This window comes from Hibiscus syriacus, unplaced genomic scaffold, assembly GCF_006381635.1.
Source record: "Hibiscus syriacus cultivar Baekdansim isolate YM2019G1 unplaced genomic scaffold, ASM638163v2 tig00110186_pilon, whole genome shotgun sequence".
Taxonomy (NCBI): domain Eukaryota; kingdom Viridiplantae; phylum Streptophyta; class Magnoliopsida; order Malvales; family Malvaceae; genus Hibiscus; species Hibiscus syriacus.
In genome coordinates, this window is record NW_024062617.1 from 233920 (window position 1) to 255949 (window position 22030).

A 22030-nucleotide genomic window follows, 5' to 3' on the forward strand; every position below is an offset into this window, starting at 1 on the left:
TTCTACGCGGTCCTTCGGGATATATATATTCTGTGGAACATGTGTGAAGTCTTGAAAGACACATACTTGATCCCTAGTATATGTATGATTCTTAAGGAATAATATGTGGTCCTTATGGACATTATTATATGGCACTACGGTGCAATTCTACGCGGCACTTCGGTGCAATTATACGAGCTGTGGTGATAGCATTAGTGCACAACCTCTATAGACTCACATATCGATAGTTCTCACATATGTACATGGGCTAATCCAGAGATATGAACAAATATATGTTAGTGGTATGATAAATGTTATAGAAATGATATGATGTTGTGTGTGTATAGTGTTGATTGAAAAGGTTAAAGTATGTGATTACATGATAAACTGTTAATGATGAATTATGTGTATGTATGTATTTATTGTAATTAATCTGATATGATTTTATATGATACGAAGAATGCATGGAATTGGTATAACATGATAGAACAGAACATGCATGTATTGATATATCTTATAAAGTGCATTATAAGTTGTTATGCCTCACTAAGTCTTCGACTTAGCGTGTGATTATTTCACACGTAGGTTTCGAGAAGAGTAAAGAGTAATACGGAGCAAGACAGGTCAGTTCTCCTTACCAAATGTCAGATCAGAAAATATATGTACTTGTTATAGAGTGTAGTTGGCATGTAGTCTAAGGATATAAATTGTATGAACTCTGATATATTTTGTAAACGTTTTGAATAAGTTAAATGTTATAAAAGTTTTTAAATTACTCACTATTTTATACGAATAAATATTTGAAAAGTCAATGTGACACTTCGAACTCGTATCCAGGTCGGATACGAGTTGGGGGTGTTACAGGTTATTTCCCACATGATCATGGTTCATGAATTACCTTTTAATTTTTTGGAGTATGGACTGTTTAATGTGGTAATGAAAGAGGCAAATCCAGGATTTAACAAGATCTCACGTGCTTCTGTTAAACAAGATTGTATATCCAGTTATGAGATTGGAAAGAAAAAAGAGTTCAAAAATTATTGGATTCTGTCAAGCGTGTGACCATCACTACAGATATGTGGACATCGAATCAAAACATCCATTACATGGTAGTTACATGCCATTTTGTAGATTCTGATTTCAAGCTTCAAAAACGCATATTAAGTTTTGTTGACGTGCCTCCACCGTATTCTGGAGTATGTATCTATGATTCCCTTTTTAAGTGTCTAAAGGAGTGGAACATTGAGACAAAGGTGGTGACTTTGACAGTGGACAATGCTAAGACTAATGATGTGGTGGCTAGAAAATTGATGGAAAATTTGAATCTTCAGAAGAAACTTGATGTTGGTGGAAAATTATTTCATGTGCGGTGTTGTGCACATATTCTTAATTTGTTAGTTCAGGATGGTCTTGGAGAAATTGAAGACATAATTCATAATGTTCGTGAGAGTTTGAAACATGTCAATGCCTTTTCGGGTCGATTGCATATTTTTAGTGAACTCGCCAAACAACTTTCAATGCCAAAAAAGCACTTGATTTTAGATGTTAGTACCAGGTGGAATACTACATATGCTATGTTGTCTACTGCTTTAGAGTTCAAAGAAGTGTTTGTGAATTATGTCGATCGAGAGTCTACATACACTACTTTACTGAGCGAGGAAGATTGGAAAAAAGTTAAAGAGGTTTGCTCATTCTTGGCACTTTTCAATGAAGTTACAAAAATAATTTCAGGTATAACTTGATTTCTTTTTATTAATTTTTAATACAAAAGAATTTACTACTAATTATTTTTTAATATTATAGGTTCCGAATATCCTACATCCAATTTATTTCTTAGCGAATTGTTTGGGATAAAAGAAGCATTGGATGCAATAGTTTTAGGAGGAAGTGATTACATGGTAGCTATGGCTATGAAGATGAAGAAAAATTTTGACAAGTATTGGGGTACTTGTAACTTGTTAATTTCAATTGGTGCCATTTTAGATCCCAGGTATAAATTTAAGTTGTTTGAATTTTATTTTAATGAATTTATTTGAGTTCTAATTGATGGCATTCTCTTTATCAGGTATAAAATGAAATTGCTTGAGTTTTCTTTCCATACTATTTATTCACATGATGAGGCTTCGAGAGAAATACAAATAGTTCGATGTATTTTATATGAGTTGTACCAAGAATATGTTGAGGCTCATAAAGCAGCAAATGTTGTTTCATCTACTGATGGGAGTCAAAGTGTTAGTATTGGTGGTACTTCTAAGAGTAGTGTTAGCTCCTTATTCAGTCAGTTTGGTAAAGGTATTAAAACTGGCACAACTAAATATGACCAATATATTATAAGTGTCGATACTTTTACATTTGTCAAGTCAGAATTGGACACTTTTTTGGAGGAAGGAGTTTTAATTGGTGATTCTGGTGTATATTTTGATGACTTGGGATGGTGGAAGGAGAACAATATTAAATTTAACATTTGTCAAAAATGGATGCTGATATATTGGCAATTCCGGTCACTACTGTTGCTTCTGAATCTGCTTTCAGTACTGGTGGGAGGGTTATTGATCCGCATCGATCCTCTTTAGGAACTAAGATGGTAGATATGCTTGTTTGTGGAGCTGATTGGTATCGACAATACTATGAGTTGGAGAAAAATAAAAACAAGGTATTTTTATGTTTTAAGTTTTATTGAATTTGGTTTTACAATGACTAATATATTTTTGGTTTTTTGATTTGTTGTAGCAAAACGAAGATATCATACATGTTGAGATTCTTTGAAAATGAGGATGAATGAATTGGTATAACCTCGCTAATTTAGTATATTTTTCATCTTTTGTTATAACTACTTTAATTTAATATAATTTTATTTGTTTGATTTTGATCAGGATGGATGATGAATTAACGACTGATCATGAATGCAAGTTGAATATGTTACGAATATTATTGAAATTGTTTGGATTTCAATAAGATTGTTTTGTTGAACAAATTAACTTTAAGACTTTATTATATTCATATAGCTTACTTATGATTTATGATTGTTTTTTTCGTATTCGAACAAATTAACTCTAAAGTCGTGTGAATCATTTAATATCTTTAAAAGATTGATCGAAATATATGATATCTTCAAACATTTCATCACTGCTAATCAGCTCTTATACTATTATCACTGTAGATTTGGTTGATTTGCATTGTCGACTATTTTTCATGAAAGAACAATGAAAGGTAGGGTCTCCAACGTTTATGTTCGTTTATGTTCGTGTTCATTTATGTTTGTGTTCGTTTATGTTTGTGTACGTTTATGTTCGTTTATTTATTAAATGAACGAACATGAACAAGCTATATTCCTTAATGAACGAACATGAACAAAAAACATTTTGTTCGTTTATGTTCGTGTTCGCTTATTTATTAAATGAACGAACATAAACATACCTCCGTTCGTGTGCGTTCGGTTCGTTTACAGGCCTAATTTTAGTTTTAAAAAGTCTATTTTACTATTACTATTATGGCATAGGGCCACCAAAATTTACAAGACGACTCTGATTACAATGATGGAATTCCCTTTGAAATAATGTTTTTGGGTGAATGATGTAATGCACACGGGCATATTCGACCAACATCGGGTATCAAACGTGTTTTTTAACCTACTGAGAACCCAATCAAGCGAATTAAATGTGGCTACACTAAAACACATTTATTCTGATAGACATCCAATAATTTATGTGTATAAGAGGCTGAAAGTTGTTCAAAGTTGGCTGCACTAAGACGTATACCTTTCTCTGAATGACGTCAGACATCTTAGCACCAAAACTTGACGACCTACTTGAATTAACCAGTTTACTGTCGCCACTCTCTCTAGAGGGTTTGTTAGCTAGCATCTTCCGAAGGAGATGACACCAACGTCATTCTACTAGATTTTGGGATGCATGCAACTTTAATGTACTAGCCATTTTCCTTGAAGGTAAGTCCTTTTACTTTTTGAATATGGGAAGATGAATCATTTGGATCATGCTTGGAAGCATCGCGCGCACGTGCTGGTTTTATTTTTGTATCATTATTAAGTTGTGGTTGGCATTTTTGTTTAAGCTGCAAAGGGAATAAAGATGAATCTCCACTTCGGTGAGGCACTTCCATGAAAGATTTCTTCTTTACCCTTTCTACAGTATGACAAGGTCGAAGCCAGATACTATGTTGTCGTTTTATCTTGGGTTGGACTACTTGTTACTATTTGCCTCCATCATGATCATGATTCCAATATTCAGATTGCTGGTGGTCCATGTGAGAATCTCTCGACACTACAATTTCATATTCCTTCAATTCATCATATTATTGAAGGTATTCATCTACCTTTGTTATCATTAATTTTCATTGTTTTACGCCAATAAAACTTGAATACTCTTATGTTTCTTAACAATTTTTTTATTTTTGGTAAGAATATAAGCACTTTAAGAAAAATCTAAAACTTAGATTTTGATATATCTTAGTAACAATTTATTTTTTCCAACAATCATATAAGCAAAGAAGACCGCTGCATTCGGATTTGCAAACACTCGTACAAATACCTTTTACCTCTCTGTCTCTCAAACTTCCATTTTTTCTATTTTCTCTTTTTATAAAAGACCAAACCCAACTGGGTGGTGGTAGGTGCGGCTGTTACTGTTTAGCTAGCAACCAAAGCAGCTCCCTTTCGTCTTCTAAAGTACCTCTGCTTTCTCCTTCAAGCAAATCACTCTTCCCTTGTCGTCCCTCATAATTTGATGGTATTCTATCTTCTCTCTTACCTTTATAACTCTAATGGCGTTTTTGCTTCTCTTTGCTCAATAATATTAGTTTCTCTCCTATTGTTTCGGTTTTCAGTGATTGGGGTTTTCTTTTTTGCTTTGGATCTGTCTTGGGTTTTCACTTAAAGCTCGTACTTTTTTTTACCCGTGATGGAGATCTGATTCCAGTTAAAATTTTCACTGTTTTAGTGTATCTTTTTTTTTTCTGTCATCTGCTCAATTTTAATGCTAGGTTTCATTTAATCGAGCAACCTCTGCTCCTTGTATGTGCTTTATGATTGATCTTGTTTTATCTATAATGGTTATTTCTCTCTCTCTGAGTGGGCTGCGTAACTTATTTCCTGCTCGTGTAATGGTCGATGGTGCCTTTTGATCTGACACTGAACTAACTGTTTGGCTCATGTGAATTTGCTCCAGCTTTGCTTGATCATTTCTGCCTCTCGGGTGATAGATTTGTTTCTATGTTTGTTATGGCACATTACTAGTATTTGTATTTCAAATGCTTCTAGGATTCTTCTCGCATTATGGCCTCTCGGGTGATAGATTTTTTTTTGTTAGGGTTGCTGTTGTTGGATTTAGAGGGGACAGATATGTTGAGCTTCAAATGGAGATATGGTGCTGTTTGTAATAATTTTGAACTATTTATGTGTGAGTTTGATGAGAGTATTTGAATTCCTTCGTCTCCGCTAATGGCCTCAAAATCTGGTTCCAAAATTCCTCCTAAACAGCAACAGAAGACAAACAAATCTGAGCAGGCTATGCCCGAATGCATTCTCCAATCTGTAGGGACTGCACCAAAACAAGTTATGGCAGAGGCTTGTAAAAAGAAAAGGTCACCGATTCTAGATCAAGATGGTTCTGTTGAATCTTTAACTACGAAATTGGAGTCATGCTCATTTTCATCATGTGCTAAAAAAGCATCAACTGAAGTAGATTCTTCTGTTTGCAAGACTAAAGATTCATTTGAAATCTTAGCTGATCAAGAAAAGAAAACATCAGACTATGTAAGTGTTAAAAACAGCTCAGTATCTGCCAAAGTTAGTGAAGGGACTAGTAGTCTTGCCAAGATAAGTGACCGTCTTGAGAGTGGCAAGAGCAGCATGTGCAGAGGTAGCACAAGTAGTGATGTGAGTGATGAAAGCACATGCAGCAGCTTTAGTAGCATTATCAGCAAGCCTCACAAAGCGAACGACATGAGATGGGAAGCTATCCAGGCTGTCAGAGCAAGAGATGGGATTCTAGGTTTGAGCCATTTTAGACTGTTAAGGAGGTTGGGTTGTGGGGACATTGGGAGTGTCTATTTGTCGGAGTTGAGTGGAACTGAGTGTTATTTTGCAATGAAGGTTATGGACAAAGCATCTTTAGCAAGTCGTAAAAAGCTGCTTCGGGCCCAAACAGAGAGAGAGATACTGCAATCTCTTGATCATCCCTTCCTTCCTACACTTTACACACATTTTGAGACGGAGAAGTTCTCCTGTTTGATAATGGAATTTTGCCCTGGTGGAGACTTACACACCCTTAGGCAGAAGCAACCCGGGAAACGTTTTCGTGAGCAGGCAGTAAAGTATGATCAAACTGGAAATGATATTACATGTTCTTTACTGTCGTGTGCATGTTTTCCTTGTTCTTTTCCTTTTCAACTATCTATGATTAACTTGCTTTTGATCCTAAGTTGCCTAGTTGCTTGAAGGGCTTTGGGTGGCTTGTCTCTAGTAATTACTATATTTTCTTGCCTCTACTTAAATGAAACAATAGAAAAATTCTGCAGTTTCTGTTTTTTTTTTTTTTGAAACATTTATGCCTGTAGTTGTCTATTCAAGACAATTTTTCTGTTATGGGATTGCAACATCTACTATGGTACAAAGGATATCTAATTGTATGAAAGGTATTGAAGGATATCTTGTTTGCTGATGTTGGACCAAATGAGAATTCCTTTGAAATGCATCGACTTTGTGGAAGCTCAGTAAACAATTTTTTTTTCATTTTATTTCCTTTTTGCAATTTGCATTTATCTATAGAAACACTAACACAATGTTTTCAAAATTCGTGCATATTTTCTACGGCCTTTACAATAATGTTGAATTTGATTTGCATTGCAGGTTTTATGTAGCAGAGGTCTTGCTAGCGCTGGAATATCTTCATATGCTTGGGATCATCTATCGTGATCTTAAGCCAGAAAATGTTCTTGTGAGGGAAGATGGCCATATAATGCTCTCTGATTTTGATCTTTCCCTTCGTTGCGCTGTCAGCCCAACTCTTGTCAGGACGGCTTCTCTCAAATCAGAGCCATTAAGGAAGAACCCAGTTTACTGTGTTCAGCCTGCATGCATTGAACCTTCCTGCATTCAACCAACTTGCGTTGCTCCGACAACTTGTTTTTCTCACCGTCTCTTTTCTAGCAAGTCCAAGAAAGACCGCAAGCCAAAAAACGAAATTGGGAACCAAGTTAGCCCATTACCTGAGCTAATAGCGGAGCCAACCGATGCTCGTTCAATGTCATTTGTCGGCACTCATGAGTACTTGGCTCCAGAGATCATCAAGGGTGAGGGCCATGGAAGTGCTGTTGATTGGTGGACTTTCGGGATGATCTTCTACGAAACCTTGTTCAGTAAAACCCCTTTTAAGGGATCTGGCAACCGGGCAACATATTTCAATGTCGTAGGACAGCCTCTTCGGTTTCCAGAATCACCCTTTGTGAGTTTTGCAGCAAGGGACCTCATAAGGGGACTACTTGTGAAAGAACCACAACATAGATTGGCTTATAAACGAGGGGCAACCGAGATTAAGCAACATCCCTTCTTTGAAGGTGTGAATTGGGCATTGATTCGTTGTGCTACCCCGCCTGACATTCCAAAGCCAGTCGAGCTTGAACGAGTACCAGCGTCACCAGCATCAACAAGTGAAGAGGCTGCTGTCAACGCAGCAGCTGCTTATGATCAGAAAGGTTCAGACAATTATTTGGAGTTCGATTTCTTTTAGCACTTTTTGCCATTAATTCCAAAACCCAATTAGTTTCTATTTAGCTGGAAGATTACTATGAACACCTCAATAGTTGTTGGTAAGACGAGGATGAAGTTTTCATTGTGACGGATAACGTTACATGGAAAAAATGTATGTTGCTTCCTATTTTAACAAATTTTATTCCGCATTTTCTAATTATTTCATGGACCCTGCCAAATTTTGCCCCTACGAGAAAATAAAAATAAGTCACTACCTGCGAACTTCCGCCATGCGAACCTCAGCTATGCGAAGCGACATGTGGAGCGTATTTCGTGAGCAACCGCCAGTGACCACGTATTGATCAATTAGTCACCATGTGAATCTCAGCTATGCGAATTTTCAGACACGTGGAGCATATTTTGTGAGCGTCCACCAATGACCATTTGTCGATCAACTAAGACCCCTACAAACATATCATGTGTATGATCACGTGTTGGTATATGTGGTCTCATTTGATACAAATCAATCTAAACTATTGCTTCTTAGGATGTCCAATTAACACTAATACCACGCACACCAATACCACGACAATTCTCTATTGGCACGTCCAAACCATTATAAGTAGCCATGCAATAGAGAATAAAGACACGTAGACACTTGATCAACATCGTCAGAACCATCATCCTGCCGTCATCTATGATCGTTGTTTACTTAACCAGTCAACAAGAACCAATTGGAATATCAAACATAGATCAATTGAAATGAGTTCATAATCCCAGATTACATTCATATATTAAGGCCAAACCCATATGTGATAATAAAATGCGGCGAACTATGAGGAAAACAATGAGACATGGTGAAAACATAGTGAATATGAAGTTGTTTATGGATTGTGTTTCAGTTAATGTATAATGTTTCTGTCAAAGGGTGTTCCTTAAAATATAATTTACAACTATTACTTGGCAAAAGAAAAGAATTCTTTCATAATGCTAAATAAGCAATTCTTAGAACTTGGGTTTGAAACACATGCACGCAAATGAATCGTCGCTGCGATCGTCATCAGCTTCCTGCGAGACCTTGAAGTAGTCTTCATTGGCGGCTGGAGAGAGCAAATCCGGGGGCAAGGGTGAGGGCGAGGGTAACGGCGATCCAAGCATATTGGCAGTCACATCTTTCCCTTCACATACAACCTTGACCTCACAAGTTTTCGGAGCACTCTCAAATATTTGATGAGCTATCCCCACCGCCTCTCCTAGACTTCACTTTTCTACACACCCATAAGAAGAAAGTAAGACCCTAAACACACAGAAACGCAATACTAGAAAGGGTTCTAATAAGAATTTGTGTGTAAAATACCTGGTTCCAACCACTAGTTTTGTGATGTTTAGAATAGGGATTAGATCTATTATGGCTTTTGCAACCATATCACTTTCAACAAGCATGGTATCTACCTTAACCTGTTCGATAAATTGCTTGGTTAATTAATTTTAATGCGAAAAATGAGTTAATGCAATCAAACAGTAATGCAAAAGTCCGTATAACTATTTAGTACCTTAGAAGCAGTGCAGATATCGAGATATTTCTGAAGGAATTGTCTTCTCTTCCCCCTTTCTTGCGTCATATAGGTCTCCACTTGTGCTGCCGATACTTGGCTCTTGGGCAGCTTTCCTACTATCATCAATCCTTTGCTGTTAGCGGCTGCTAAAAGAAAGCAAAAAATAAATAAAATTGAAGTAATTAATTTGCTTACATGGAGAAGGAATGTAATGAATCTCCGGAAACACGTGCACAAGAAACAAGGTGGTAGCGTTGGTGGAGGAATCGACGAAATGAGACAGCGTCCAAGACAGCGCATCCATGCTTGACTGACTCTTCCCCACCGCTACGTATACGCTATCCTCATCCCTTGCTCCGACGCTGTTTACATCAAAGGAGAACACACTGCTGATCTCTTCTATTTCTTTGATCGATGCCAATGGTTCCCCCTCGTTTGTCTCGAATAACTCATTTTCTCTTCTTCTTCTATCTCGTTTACACCGCTCGAGAGCCCGTAAGTATTGGCGGCGGCTTCCGAACGCGGTGTCGACATCTTCGTGAAGCTTTTTCTCCTTGGGAAGATGATGAAAACTGATAGAATTTAACCTTTTCGATGGCTAGCTATATAATTTTGTGGAGCTTCATTGATGCATATGGAAATAGAACGCATAAACTATTTCAAGGATATACATTAGTTTGTTAGGTTCATATAGCCCTCAAAGTCCAACTTTGCCTCTTTCAATTTGACTTTTCTGAATTATAAATGCGACAGAAATTGCATACGTTGTAACCTTTGGGTTTTTGGAAATGGATTAAAATTCACTACAAGTCCTTATACTATATAAAAATTTCATTTGAATCCCTGAACTATAAAAAAGAGACATTTAAATCTTTGTACATTTGAATAATTAAATATTTTGATCCAAAATATTAAATTTATAGTTACTTAAATATTTCGAATTAAGTCCTTGTTAATTTTAAAAAAGATCAAATCGACCTTTTTTTTAAAAAGGAAAAGTAATTTAGTCAATGTAGATTTTAAAATAGAGTAAATAAGAATGTTATGATTTTATTTTTTTAATTAAACTTTACTTGAATTTTCTTAAACACTTATTAAATTTAAAATTAGCCAATAATTTTTAATGCTAATTTTAAATTTTTAACTTTTGCGTGTATTTGATTGATCATGACTTGAAATATTTATCGTAGCATTTCAAATCTGCCATTTTTGTATTTTTTTTATATGTTAGATTGTATAGTAATGTTTTACTCAATCGATTTTGATTCAAATAAGTTCACTTAATATATATATATATATATACTTAAAGTTTTATCGTCTTACTTACATCAACAATAATACGAACTATAATCCATAAGTAGGGATGGCAACTCAACCCGAATCCGACGGGTTCCGACCCGATCGGGTCGGATTTTTTTTTAAAAAATTCGGATTCGGGTCGGTCGGGTTTTTTTTTAAATGTACTGTTTGGGTCGGGTCGGGTCGGGTTTAGGGTGAAAAAATCCGACCCGACCCGACCCGAAAAATATATATAATTTTATTCTAGATATTTAGGGATAATTACAATAATGTCCCTCCATATATAATTTTTTTCAATTAAGTCACTGTTTTCATTGAATAAAATTTTTATTATTATTATTTTGGGTCGGGTCGGGTCGGGTCGGGTTTCTAAGCCATATATTCGGGTCGGTTCGGGTCGGGTGAAACTTTAATTTCGTCGGGTCGGGTCGGGTCACGGGTGAAAACCCCTTTCTTCTCAGATCGGGTCGGGTGGCCCAAAAACCCAACCCGACCCGACCCATTGCCATCCCTATCCATAAGGTACTATGAGATGTCTAATTATGTGCTATTTCTAGTGTGAATGTTGAAACTAAATCATATTTGTGCTTTGAATTGTAATTATAATATTATTGCAAGTAAAGACTGTAAAATTTAAAGTTAGAATATGAAATTATTTTTTATTTATATTTATATTTTATAATTGTTTTAAAATTTATAAAAAATGTATTCTAAGAGAGATTAATTCACTCTAATTTATAATTAAAGAATATTTAATCAAAAATATTTAAATCAACTAACAATTAATATTTTAAACTAAAATATATTTTTAAAATTATAAAAAATTTAAATATTACTTTATATAATTTTTTAGTGCCAACTATTAAAAGTTATAAGATGGTCCCCTAACTATAGGACATTATTTTGTTGAGTCCTATGACTATTAAAAGTTACAAATTGATCACCCAACTATCCATATATTTCAAACTTGTTTTCGTTAAAAAAAATGTGACTGTCTGAGCTGGACGTCAACCTGTTGATTCGGACATGATAAAATATAATCCCAGAACTAATTGAATTGTATTTTTTGGATTGATTCTCCGTTTACATTTTCTCGTCGAGGTAGTGCTTGAAATATTATATCGTCGAGTCAGTGCTTGAAAGCAACAATGGTGTCATTAGACATTATTAAAATATAATTTTATCACATCCAACCAACATGTTAACTTCCAACTCATACGGTCATCAAATTTTTAACGAAAAAAAATGAGTTTAAAACATATGAATAATCGAATGATCATTTTGTAACTTTTAATAGTCATAGGACTCAACAAAACGACGTCCTATAGTCGGAGGATCATTTTATAACTTTTAATAGTAGAGAGACTTAACAAAGTAGCACCCTATACTCGGGGACCATTTGTGTACTTTGCCCTTAAATATAATACAAGGATCTGCGATAAACGAAATGTTTAAAAAAATGAAGAAAATATATTTAAATGTCAATTTGATAAGGTATTTATATCATAGATCTAATCGATCTGATAAGTCCTATATCAGTAATTTTTGGAATTATTAAAATTCACTCTTCTCTGAAAAAACGTTTAAGAATCCTACAAACCAAAAATCTTAAAAGTCCTATATCAGTAATTTTGTTTGTTTATTTGGCTTTCCACACATATAATATTATGTCATGTGAATATGTGATCAAATGTTTTGTTTAATAATACCATATAATTCAATTTAATTAAGTTCTTGATGATGTTATTAATCAGGATTTAGTTATTTTATCAAATGGAAGAGGGATAAACTCTAAAATTTAAAAAAATAGAGTGTATGATTAAAACTACATCTAATATAATTTGATTTAAATTTCTTTCTCTAAAATAATTTTATTTAAAATTAACTTGGATGCAACGACAAAAAAAATTAAAATTAAATTTTAAAGATCATGAAATCTCAAATTTCAAACATAATTTTTTTTAAATTAATCTAATTGCTTCTATAAATCAAATCAAACTGAATATGTATTTTGGAATTCAAACAAGTTAATGCTATTTTCTCGACAGCATCGCTTTGTCGTTTTCAGTAATTTAAAGAAAATGATAATTTCAAAATGTCTCCAATTTATCGTGAATTCATATTATTAATTAGTGGAATTGAAGCTTGCGTTTGTTTGAATATTAAAGCGTCTCTTACAATTATTAATAGCGTTATCAATTAGACTTTAATTAATAAATAAAAAAGTAGATTGGTTAAACTCTTGAAATTAATAATAGAGGGATTACAATTTAAATGTGCAAAGAGTTGGGGAATAAGAACATAATTAGACCTAATAGAAGCCAGAATTAATTAATCAGTGAAATCGAAACTTGCTTTCTGCATATTAAAGTCCGTCTTACAAATATTGAGGGTATAATAGAAAGGATATTCGATTAGATGCTGCTATCTTTAAAATAAGGTTATGTAAACTAATATATCACATCTATTAAATAACTGAAACGTCAAGTCAAATACCATAAAATAAATTATATATTTTTGGATAACTTACGACTCGAAATATATTATGATCGTTAAAAAAATATTAATATGAGATAAAATAATAATAATAAATATTATTATATAATCGAACAAAACAAAATAAATAAAACTTAAAGTATAGGTAAAAAATTAGTTTACTCATATTTAGACACTCAATCGGATGAGTGGAATAACATAAATCGAAGAAGAATTTTGTTGAGACCTGTATGAACAGTTTCCTTAAGACAAATTCATCCTATGTCTTTCACTATTACCGGAAAGAACGAATTTGAAAAAAAAATTTCCAAGTGTTTTCTAATTCAACGTTGTGAATTGTGTCTTGTAACTTATGTTGTGTTATGTCTTATAATTGTGCCTCAACTAACCTATTTATAGGTGAGGGGACGTGAATCAAAATATTAGAATTTTTTGATGAATGGTTAAAACATTTTACGAAAATAATTTGTTGAAAAACTAATAGGTATAATCGAATGGATACAACTTTAAACGAAAAATTAATTACATTTACCAATTGACATGACTTATTATAAATAGCATTAATTTTATTCCATTAAATTATTATTTTTCAACAATGATTGCATTAGAAACACTGAAAATAGAAAAGGATATTCTACTTTATTTAAAAAATTAATAATATTAAATGTCAATAGGGCAGGGTTTATTAATTTGTGAATCATTAAGTCAAACTGCATCATTCATGTATTATATATTATATTTCAATATATATTTTAAAATAATATAGAATGGCGTATAGATGTTTAAATCTAAAACTTGTAGAGAGAATTAATATTATTCTCTTTTATTTGCTTACTGTGTTTTATTTCTTTTACAATATAGAACTTCGTGTATCTGTCCGATTATTGCTTATGAAATTATAGTATTTTGTGTGGTTATTTCTACTGTCTCGAGTTCAATGATAAGAATTGGAAGTTTTAATTGAAATTCTTAATCTTGTGTGGCTATGTTCTTTCATTTTGCAGGACTGATAGTGCATTGAGTTTTGGACGGTATTTTTCACTCGGTATGCTTCTTGGTTTGTCGCTGTGATTGTTATATATTCATGTGACGGGAGACATGTTAGAAGCTCGTCATTTTTTACTCGTCTTCTACCTTGCAGTTGCATATAGGGTTTTGTTTCAGTTGCTCCCCCAATTATTTTCAAGGGAAAATCTCTTGCATAGGTTCGTTAGAACTTTTTTCTCCCTGTGGGATTTTGGATGTTACAATTTCTTTTTTCATTTAATTCTTTCATAGATAAGATGACAGTGATCTGCAGCTGATGATGGTGCAGAGGTATATATTTTGCCTGCAACTGATCTCATCGGTGGTGCTCATGCTTTGGTGGTGGGTAAGTTCCAAATGCTTTGCCTTCAATTGATGTTTTTGGTTTTACTATTCATCACGTCTTTGAGAAGGCATTTTGATGTCTTCTTTATCGGGTTTGGAAATTTTGCATCGAATCATTGCTCAGAGTCACAAATCCCCTAGTGCTTCATTACCTTTTCACTGAAACTGCTCCACTCTGGTTTCTTCTAAAGCCTTGAGTCTTCTCTTTTTGAATTTGCAGCTACTTTACATGTGTTTCCGATGTAGTGGTAAAGCTAACGAGATGAAGCGTGAGGCTGCTAGAAGAACAACGGCAGCAGCACCGTTATATACAGGACAGATACAGAAATTTATGTTACGAGGGTGGATATTTATAATTTTAAGATACGACATATTTATAAAATTATATGGAGATAAAAATAGGTTTTTAATAAAAATATATTAAAAAATTTAAAATATATGATAATTTTTTTTTAAAAGGGACAACTATTCCTACATGTCCCTTCCATCCATCCCTGCTGACGGTGATGGTATTTGCTAGTGGTAGATTTGGATCATGTTGTATAAGCTACTAACTGCTTCTTCCCGTACAATTTTTGGGCTGGCTGTCTTGTTTAATCATTTTATATTGGCATGTTTAAATATATATAAACCTATAGATTGCTGAATGTTGAGAAAATAGATTGAGTTTGTGGATAGTAAGGTTTATCAGGCTAACTTTAGCAGTTGTGTAGGCCATATATATATTTGTAATGTATCAAGTAATCAATACCTTGAACTCAAGTATTCAAAATAGATTTCATTGATAAGCAAAGAAATTACAGCAAAATAGAAAAAGAAATATAAGAAATAAAAGAGAAGGCTAGAAGAGAGAATTAGAGAGGGAGAAAGAATATCATATTATAATAATTTTCATACCCCTCCTTCTATCCTATGTTTCCATATATAATAACCCATAACCCTTGAAATGCTTACTATCACGTGTATTCTTCCTTGTTACCCATTATTTACATGGCAATATTTGTTGTATGTGCTGAGTTGGCTTTAACTGAATTTGGGTCATAACAATACCCCTTCTTGGAGAGGAACCTTGTAGGTTCCAAGTAAGAAATGCTCTTTGAATCTCTTCCATAGACATCCATTTAGTTGTCTCATTGAACAAACCATCCCCTTGAGTTAATAATCGACACTTCAATAGTCCATTTTCCTCAATTCTCGCTGTGTTAAAAGATCATGTGGTTTAACCTTCAATTCATTGGAAGTTTTACTTGCATCAAACATGTCTAGATATTCACTTATGCTATGCTTGTACTTTGCCATAGCATTATTATCAACTTCAGTAGTCGCTATAAACATCTCCATTTTATGATTCTTTAGTAACATTCGCAACGCTAAAGACTTTGCACCCGCTCCTAGTCTCCTCACATTATATGTAAAAATCTTCATTTTGTAGCAAATATCCTCCTTTCATGACCCTCTACCACCCAGCAAACCTTCTTTAATCTTTTTTCTAATAAAGTCGATTCCTTCAACACCTCCCCCTCATCACCAATCATGAGCGTATTGTCACCACCAAGGAAGGTTCTATCACTTATGTGCAAGCTATTTATATGCTCGTTGTTAACTTGTAGGACGATGCATTAGTGTATATGTGGTCCAAGCCTATGGTTAGAAGTGAAGCAAACATTATTTACATGAATGATCCAAAAGACAGGATATGGTTTTATGAAGGTGATGACCTAATATTGCTGTGACAATACAGTTATGCGTCTTGCAATAATTAACACCTAGATCCCCTTTCAAGAATTAAACACTTAACCAAATAAAATTACTTCTCAACAAAACTATCGATCAAGCAATTAACATAGCAAAAACAATGGGTAACATACATCTCCATATGTTTAAATTCACTCTCACAAACATGGATGTTGTAAATAAAGTAGCATGCAATCTCAATAATTTTCATTTCTAAAAACGATTAAGATTAACATACATAAAGATATTTTCATCTCTAAATATACCCAATAAAGATTCGACACATAAAAGTAGTGTTTAAGCAAAAGAACATAAAGAAACATTTCATCAAATACTTTATGTTCAAATACAGATTCAATAAAATAAATCGTCCAAACTAAATAAAGTTATCTTCACTCTTTCGAGCAAAGAAACCAAAAAAAAGCTTGAACCTAATCGGTCACAGCTGCTCCACGGCTGCTGCTGCACTCCCCAAAGGTGATTTTAAGCTACCATGGCTGCTGCCGTGGAGGAGAAAATAAAAAGGATGCTAGGGAAATTAATAGAGATGAAGAGATGATGTGAAAAGTGTGAAGGCTAGTCCTTTTATATGCCCAAAAGGTCAAAGCATTCTCCAACATGAAAAATATAATTTTTACTTTATTTTCCAGCTATTTTACAGTTGGAATGGACAGTTGTTCAATTCCAGAAAATTCTATAACTTTATGTTGAGTCACCAGTTGTTGAAGCTTCGGTTCAACAATTCAATACAACATTGTCTCACAACAACGCCTATAGTATCAACAATGCAATAATATCGACGTACCAAATCATAGCAAAATATCATAAAATAGTCCAAAAGATATAAATTCACTCCAATGCACAAATGATGCAAAATATGATAAAATAAACTTAAAATGATCCTAATGATGCTAAAGTTCATACTTAACCTAAATAAAAAGGTCCTAAATAATAATTCTTTTGGAGAGTTATTAACTGCCTCGTGGAGTATTTGGCTACATGGTAACGAAAGATACTTTCAATAATATTTGTATAAAATAGAGGTAAAAATTTATTTGGTTTGAAAGCTTTTCACTTTCCATAAAATTTCAGTAATAGTTTTACAAGAATCTAAGAATGGGACTCTTAGGGATGAAGAAATTAACATCTTTGGTTAGTGGTTGCTTTCAGTTTTATGTCCTTTGGAGCTGCTGGTTGGTCTAGGGGAATTGTTTTAATCTGGGTTAATAGTATCTTTCATTTGACAAATGGTTTTATTATACAACATATTCATCATAATTCTGGGCTTTGGGTGCCATATGGGTAGTCTTATACTTTTGTCGATGTTTATGCTCCTTGCGTTGTTTCAGTTCAAAGTATTTGGTGGGATGAATTGATTTTGTTGAAAGGCTATAGCCAAAGCAAACAGGTTGGAATTTTTTTTTTCTTTTGTCGTGGTTCTGCAATATAATGTTTGATAGGTAGTGAAAGATGTTCTTAGAGAATTCATCTTTGCAAGGCTCGACTCCTTTGAAGGTTTTGATTATTCTTTGATTAGAAGAATATGATTACCTTGACAAATGTTCCTTCGGACTTTAGATTCCATCCCATAGATAAAGAACTCATTGATTACTATGGGAATTTTAAATCAAGTGTAGAAAGAGTTGGTGACACTCATTGTCGAAGTTAAGCTTGATGACTCTAATTGACAAAGTTCCACGCTGAAGTCTTGTTGAGATTGTTTAGCGTGTGTTTGGTGCGATCCTTGGCTTTATCTTTTCGAGGTGAAAATGTTGGGTTTATTGCTTTGTGGGCGTTATCGCGGCTGGTTACCTTTCTTCTAAGAGGTTTTCGTAGTAGTCTTTTGTTTAGCTGATATATCTTTCGAAGAGATTTGAGTGGAAAACTGAAGCCAAAGTTCAATGCAAAATCATTTCAGTCTGGACTGAATTTTGTGGACAATAATCAGTTTCATTGAGTAGACCCCTCTGTTTGTGTTGTAAGTTGCCTTGGATGATCGGGAAACAAATGCATTGCCGGATTTTGTGTTTGTTGGATGCTTATTGTTACATTTGGGTGTGGTGTTATTCGTTTAGGGAGTTGTCTTTGTAAGTGGTGGTGTTCATTCGGGTTATGCTTGTTTCTTGTATTGGTTATTTTTTGGTTGTATTATTTTACTTATATAATACTCTTTTTCTCCGATTATAAATTTTTTAACGAAGTTAAGTAGAATTTTGGCTCTCAATTATAAATAATATAATCTTGGCCGAGTAAAAAAAAATAATAATAAATAAAAAAATCAAATGGGAATCTGGATAAAATGGAGTGCATAAAAAAATAATAATAATAAACATTTAGATTAAGTGGCAGGGACCCCGAATTGCCTAAACTAAAAATTAGCAAAATTAAAATTGGTCTTTGGGATTGTAACCGGCAGGCAGCGGTAGCAGCAAGAGGTAGAAAGACGAGCAAGATGCAGCTGAGCGCAGTGAGCAGTGCGCTTGCAATGATCTATCAACAGGCGCAAACAACTCAACGAAGAAGCAGTGAGCAGTGCGCGGGGAACGAAAGTGAGGATCGATGAGCCATGATCTGTGGGATTGGTAGCAGTTGAGCAGTGAGCAGCTAGGGGCGAACGGCTGTAGATTGAAATCCCGGGGAAAGATTGTCAATCGGATCAGAAATAAATCTGCTTTGGGCTTAGAATCAAAATACTAATATTTTAAGTTTAGTCTAAAACCCCAAAAGTATATACATATATGGGTTCATCCGTTTTTTATTTAAGCTGTTTGAACAGTTTTAAACGTTTTCATTAAAAAAAAAAAACACCCCTTTAATATCATTGTTCCGTCTGTTGTGCCATCCGATTCCATCAATTCGTCCGATCCGATTTGAATAACGTTGTTTAGATCAAAAAAAATTCTGAACGGCTGAAAAGGAGGATGGGATTTCCCACTTACACTGGTTGAAAATCTTTGGGGTATTTGTTAGTACCTGTCATGGACTAAACTTTTGGGTCCATGGGCATTGGCGTAAAGGTTCACAGAAGGGGTTCAATTACGCAGACTTTGGGCTTGTTGGGCATGGTGAATTGGCCTGGTTCTTGGAGAATGCTTGCGGGTCCGTAAAGGCTCGAGTTCGTGAAGGATCAAGTCCGAGGCGTCCGAGAGAAGCGACGAGGGTGTTACATGTTCGATGGGGGTAATTTTGTCGAGGCTCGTGGATTCGGACCGAGACATGTGTGAGCAAATTTCTGTAGAAGAATAATACAGAGTGTTGGGCTTGCCCAGAACCATCAGACCTGGCCCGTTCCTTGGAAGATTCCAGAAAGAATATTATTATCCAATAATTAAGGATTTAATTATGGATAATGTTTTATTTGAATTCAAATACCTTAGAGATAGAGTTCTGTTAAGGTAGGATTCAATGTAAGCCGTCGATGTACTTTGATCTAGACCGTTGGATCTTGAGGGCCTCAACTATAAATAGAGAGCTCCTCCCCTCATTTGTAATCATTCACTTCATTCATTATCTTCAGAGTAATAAAACTCAGGCATTTACTCTTACTCTCTCTGAGTTCTTTCTTTCTAGCTTTCTAGCTTGCAGCTTTCTAGCCTTGTCGGCTTGATCTCCTTTGTGCTTAAGCCTTTGTGGCTTGTGTTACCGATCGGGAGGGCTGAGATAGCCTCGGGAGTGTTCTTTTCTGAGTTCTTTCAAAGTGCCAAAATGATTCAAGTCTTGGTGACTTAGAAAGTTCCCACAACGCACGTGCTTCAGAGATCTGCTTCAACCCAGGTGGCTTGAATTAGCCCCGATTAAGTGTTATTTCCGCATTATTGTTTAACCCTTGAGGGTTTGTTCGTCACTTAGTGAGCCAGAGACTCACAAGGACGTGGATAAGGCTAACTTAGGCGCCATTTCGACCTGGAAATCGTCTAAGTGCCGCACGAATCGTCTAGCAGAAGTCTAGTCCCGTGGCAGGTGGTATCAGAGCGTTGCTGTAGCTGTAGCCCCGACACAAGTGGTGTCAGAACGAGTTGTCGGTGTAAGTAATTTACCCGTCTGACTTAGTGGCAAGCAGTGACAGAGCGAGTCGTTACTGGCAAACAACGATCGTTTTGTACGTGGTTTGGGGAAGCAAGTCAAAGCAAGTCGGAGTGTAGGTGTTGTGGATTCAACAGTGATCCGAGCTTGTCTTGTGACAAGAAGCATTTTAGCGAGGTGATGGAAGCCGTTGTGGATTCAACGAGTGTTCCAGACAGGTTGTGGAAAGGAAACGAGATGGCACAACAAAAAGGAGTTGTTCCCACAGAGGATGGCGCGGAGAGCCGTGGTGTTGGGATTGAGCTAGAGAAACAAAGTGTGGGAGTTACCCCAGGATCATTGGAGGTGAGGATCAAGAACCTTGAGAGCTTCACGGAAGAAGCCAAGGAGGTCCAAGGAGTTATGGAGTCCCGTCTTGAACAGTTAGAATCCATGAGGGATGGGTTCAAGGATGTGGCGCAACAGAGTCTCCGCGGTTGGACGTTGATAGAGATGAGTAATGCGCTCAGGGTCGAGTTGATGGCCTTGAGGGAAGAGATGGATGGGCTCAAGAGTGAGATACTCATGCGCAAAACAGTAATGAGTTATGGTGGTGCGTGCAATACCTTCATCGAAGGACTTAGACCGGGGGTGATGCTTGCCAGTGAGCAAGGTGATACCCAGAGTTATTCAGAAGTCGGAGCTGTAGCCGAGTCAAGGTGCGAGCTTGCAGGAGCCAAGCCAACCAAAGATGAGTCATCCAAACCCATGCCCAAAGATAGTGGTGAAAATGGGGGAGACCATGACAAGGGACAGTGGATAGATGGCAGAGAAAACTCTTCGAGTAGCCAAGAAGTGGCATCGACTGGTCGTGGTCGGATAAAGCCATCAGGGAATAATGGCAAGGCCAAGTCTGTGTTAAAGAAGAAGGTGAGTAACAAGCCTCTTAAATGCTACTTCTGTGATGGTCCTCACTTGATAAGAGGATGCCCCGAGAAGAATCGCCTTGCTGCCATTGTCAAAGGAGAAGGCAAGTCAAAAGGGGAAGTAGCCGATGATGGTGCGACTGCGGGAGTCGAAGCAGTCAAACCAAGAGCGAGGCTCGGCGCGAATGCTAGTGGTGCAGGAAAGCCGAGGGTAAACAAGCGAGATCCACTGAAGTGCTTCATATGTCAAGGAGCACATAGGGCCAAGAGTTGCCCAAACAAAGCAAAGCTCGGTGCCAATGCGAGTGGCGAAGCAACTAAGCCGAGGATAAAGAAGCAAGAGCCATTGAAGTGTTTCCGATGTGATGGAGAACACAAGGTGCGAGATTGCACCAATGAAGCAGGGCTCAGTGACAATGCGAGTGGCGAAGCAACTAAGCCGAGGGTAAAGAAGCGAGAGCCATTGAAGTGTTTCCAATGCGGTGGACAACACAAGGTGCGAGATTGCACCACCGAAGTAAAGCTCGGTGCGAAAGCCAAGGGCCAAGCTGAAGAGCCGAGGGTAAATAAGCGAAAGCAACTGGAGTGTTTCCGGTGCAAAGGTCCACACATAGTGCGGGAATGCCCAAACCGAATCAAGCAGTCCAAGGGAAAGGACAAGGTCGAGAGTAGCGAGCCTGCCAAGCTTGGTTCAATGGTGTTTACTACTGCCAAGGTTAGTCAAAACCAAAAGCAGAACGGGTTGCCCAAACCCAATTTTGCCAAGGAGCTTTCCAAGGATACCGAGGAGGTAGCCGTTGCTGTTGAAGCTGGAATTGGCAAAGGACCAAAAGAGTCTGAGACCTTTCAAGAGCAATCGAGCTCAGTGCATGCCGAGAGTGAGGCATGGTCTAAGTTGATGAATCTTAGACATGATGGGACGTTGAAGGAGTATGTGAGAGAGTTCGAGGAACTCATGCTCC

The 22030-nt window shown here is 36.0% G+C and overlaps 3 protein-coding genes across 4 annotated transcripts; 2 read left to right on the forward strand and 1 right to left on the reverse strand.

The window, feature by feature from the left end:
* Positions 1–1085: 1085 nt before the first annotated feature.
* Positions 1086–2745, forward strand: LOC120217268 (zinc finger BED domain-containing protein RICESLEEPER 2-like). Its single transcript, XM_039214450.1, has 5 exons — positions 1086–1710; positions 1783–1969; positions 2045–2413; positions 2512–2632; positions 2710–2745. The coding sequence occupies exons 1-5, from the start codon at positions 1086–1088 to the stop codon at positions 2743–2745; spliced, it is 1338 nt and encodes a 445-aa protein (XP_039070381.1).
* A 2593-nt stretch (positions 2746–5338) lies between these two features.
* LOC120217187 (serine/threonine-protein kinase D6PKL2-like) lies at positions 5339–7739 on the forward strand. 2 transcript variants are annotated; one of them, XM_039214385.1, is made up of 3 exons: positions 5340–5649; positions 5710–6309; positions 6845–7739. In XM_039214385.1, the coding sequence occupies exons 1-3, from the start codon at positions 5435–5437 to the stop codon at positions 7722–7724; spliced, it is 1695 nt and encodes a 564-aa protein (XP_039070316.1). In that variant the 5' UTR covers positions 5340–5434; the 3' UTR covers positions 7725–7739. The 2 variants fall into 2 exon arrangements, with proteins under 2 accessions (XP_039070315.1, XP_039070316.1); XM_039214384.1 differs by having other exon boundaries at positions 5339–6309.
* Positions 7740–8541: 802 nt separating this feature from the next.
* On the reverse strand, positions 8542–20037 carry LOC120217269. Its single transcript, XM_039214451.1, has 6 exons — positions 20006–20037; positions 18551–18758; positions 9436–9793; positions 9238–9356; positions 9042–9142; positions 8542–8952 (listed from the first exon to the last, which is right to left on the reverse strand). The coding sequence occupies exons 1-6, from the start codon at positions 20035–20037 to the stop codon at positions 8904–8906; spliced, it is 867 nt and encodes a 288-aa protein (XP_039070382.1). The 3' UTR covers positions 8542–8903.
* Between the last annotated feature and the right edge of the window lie 1993 nt (positions 20038–22030).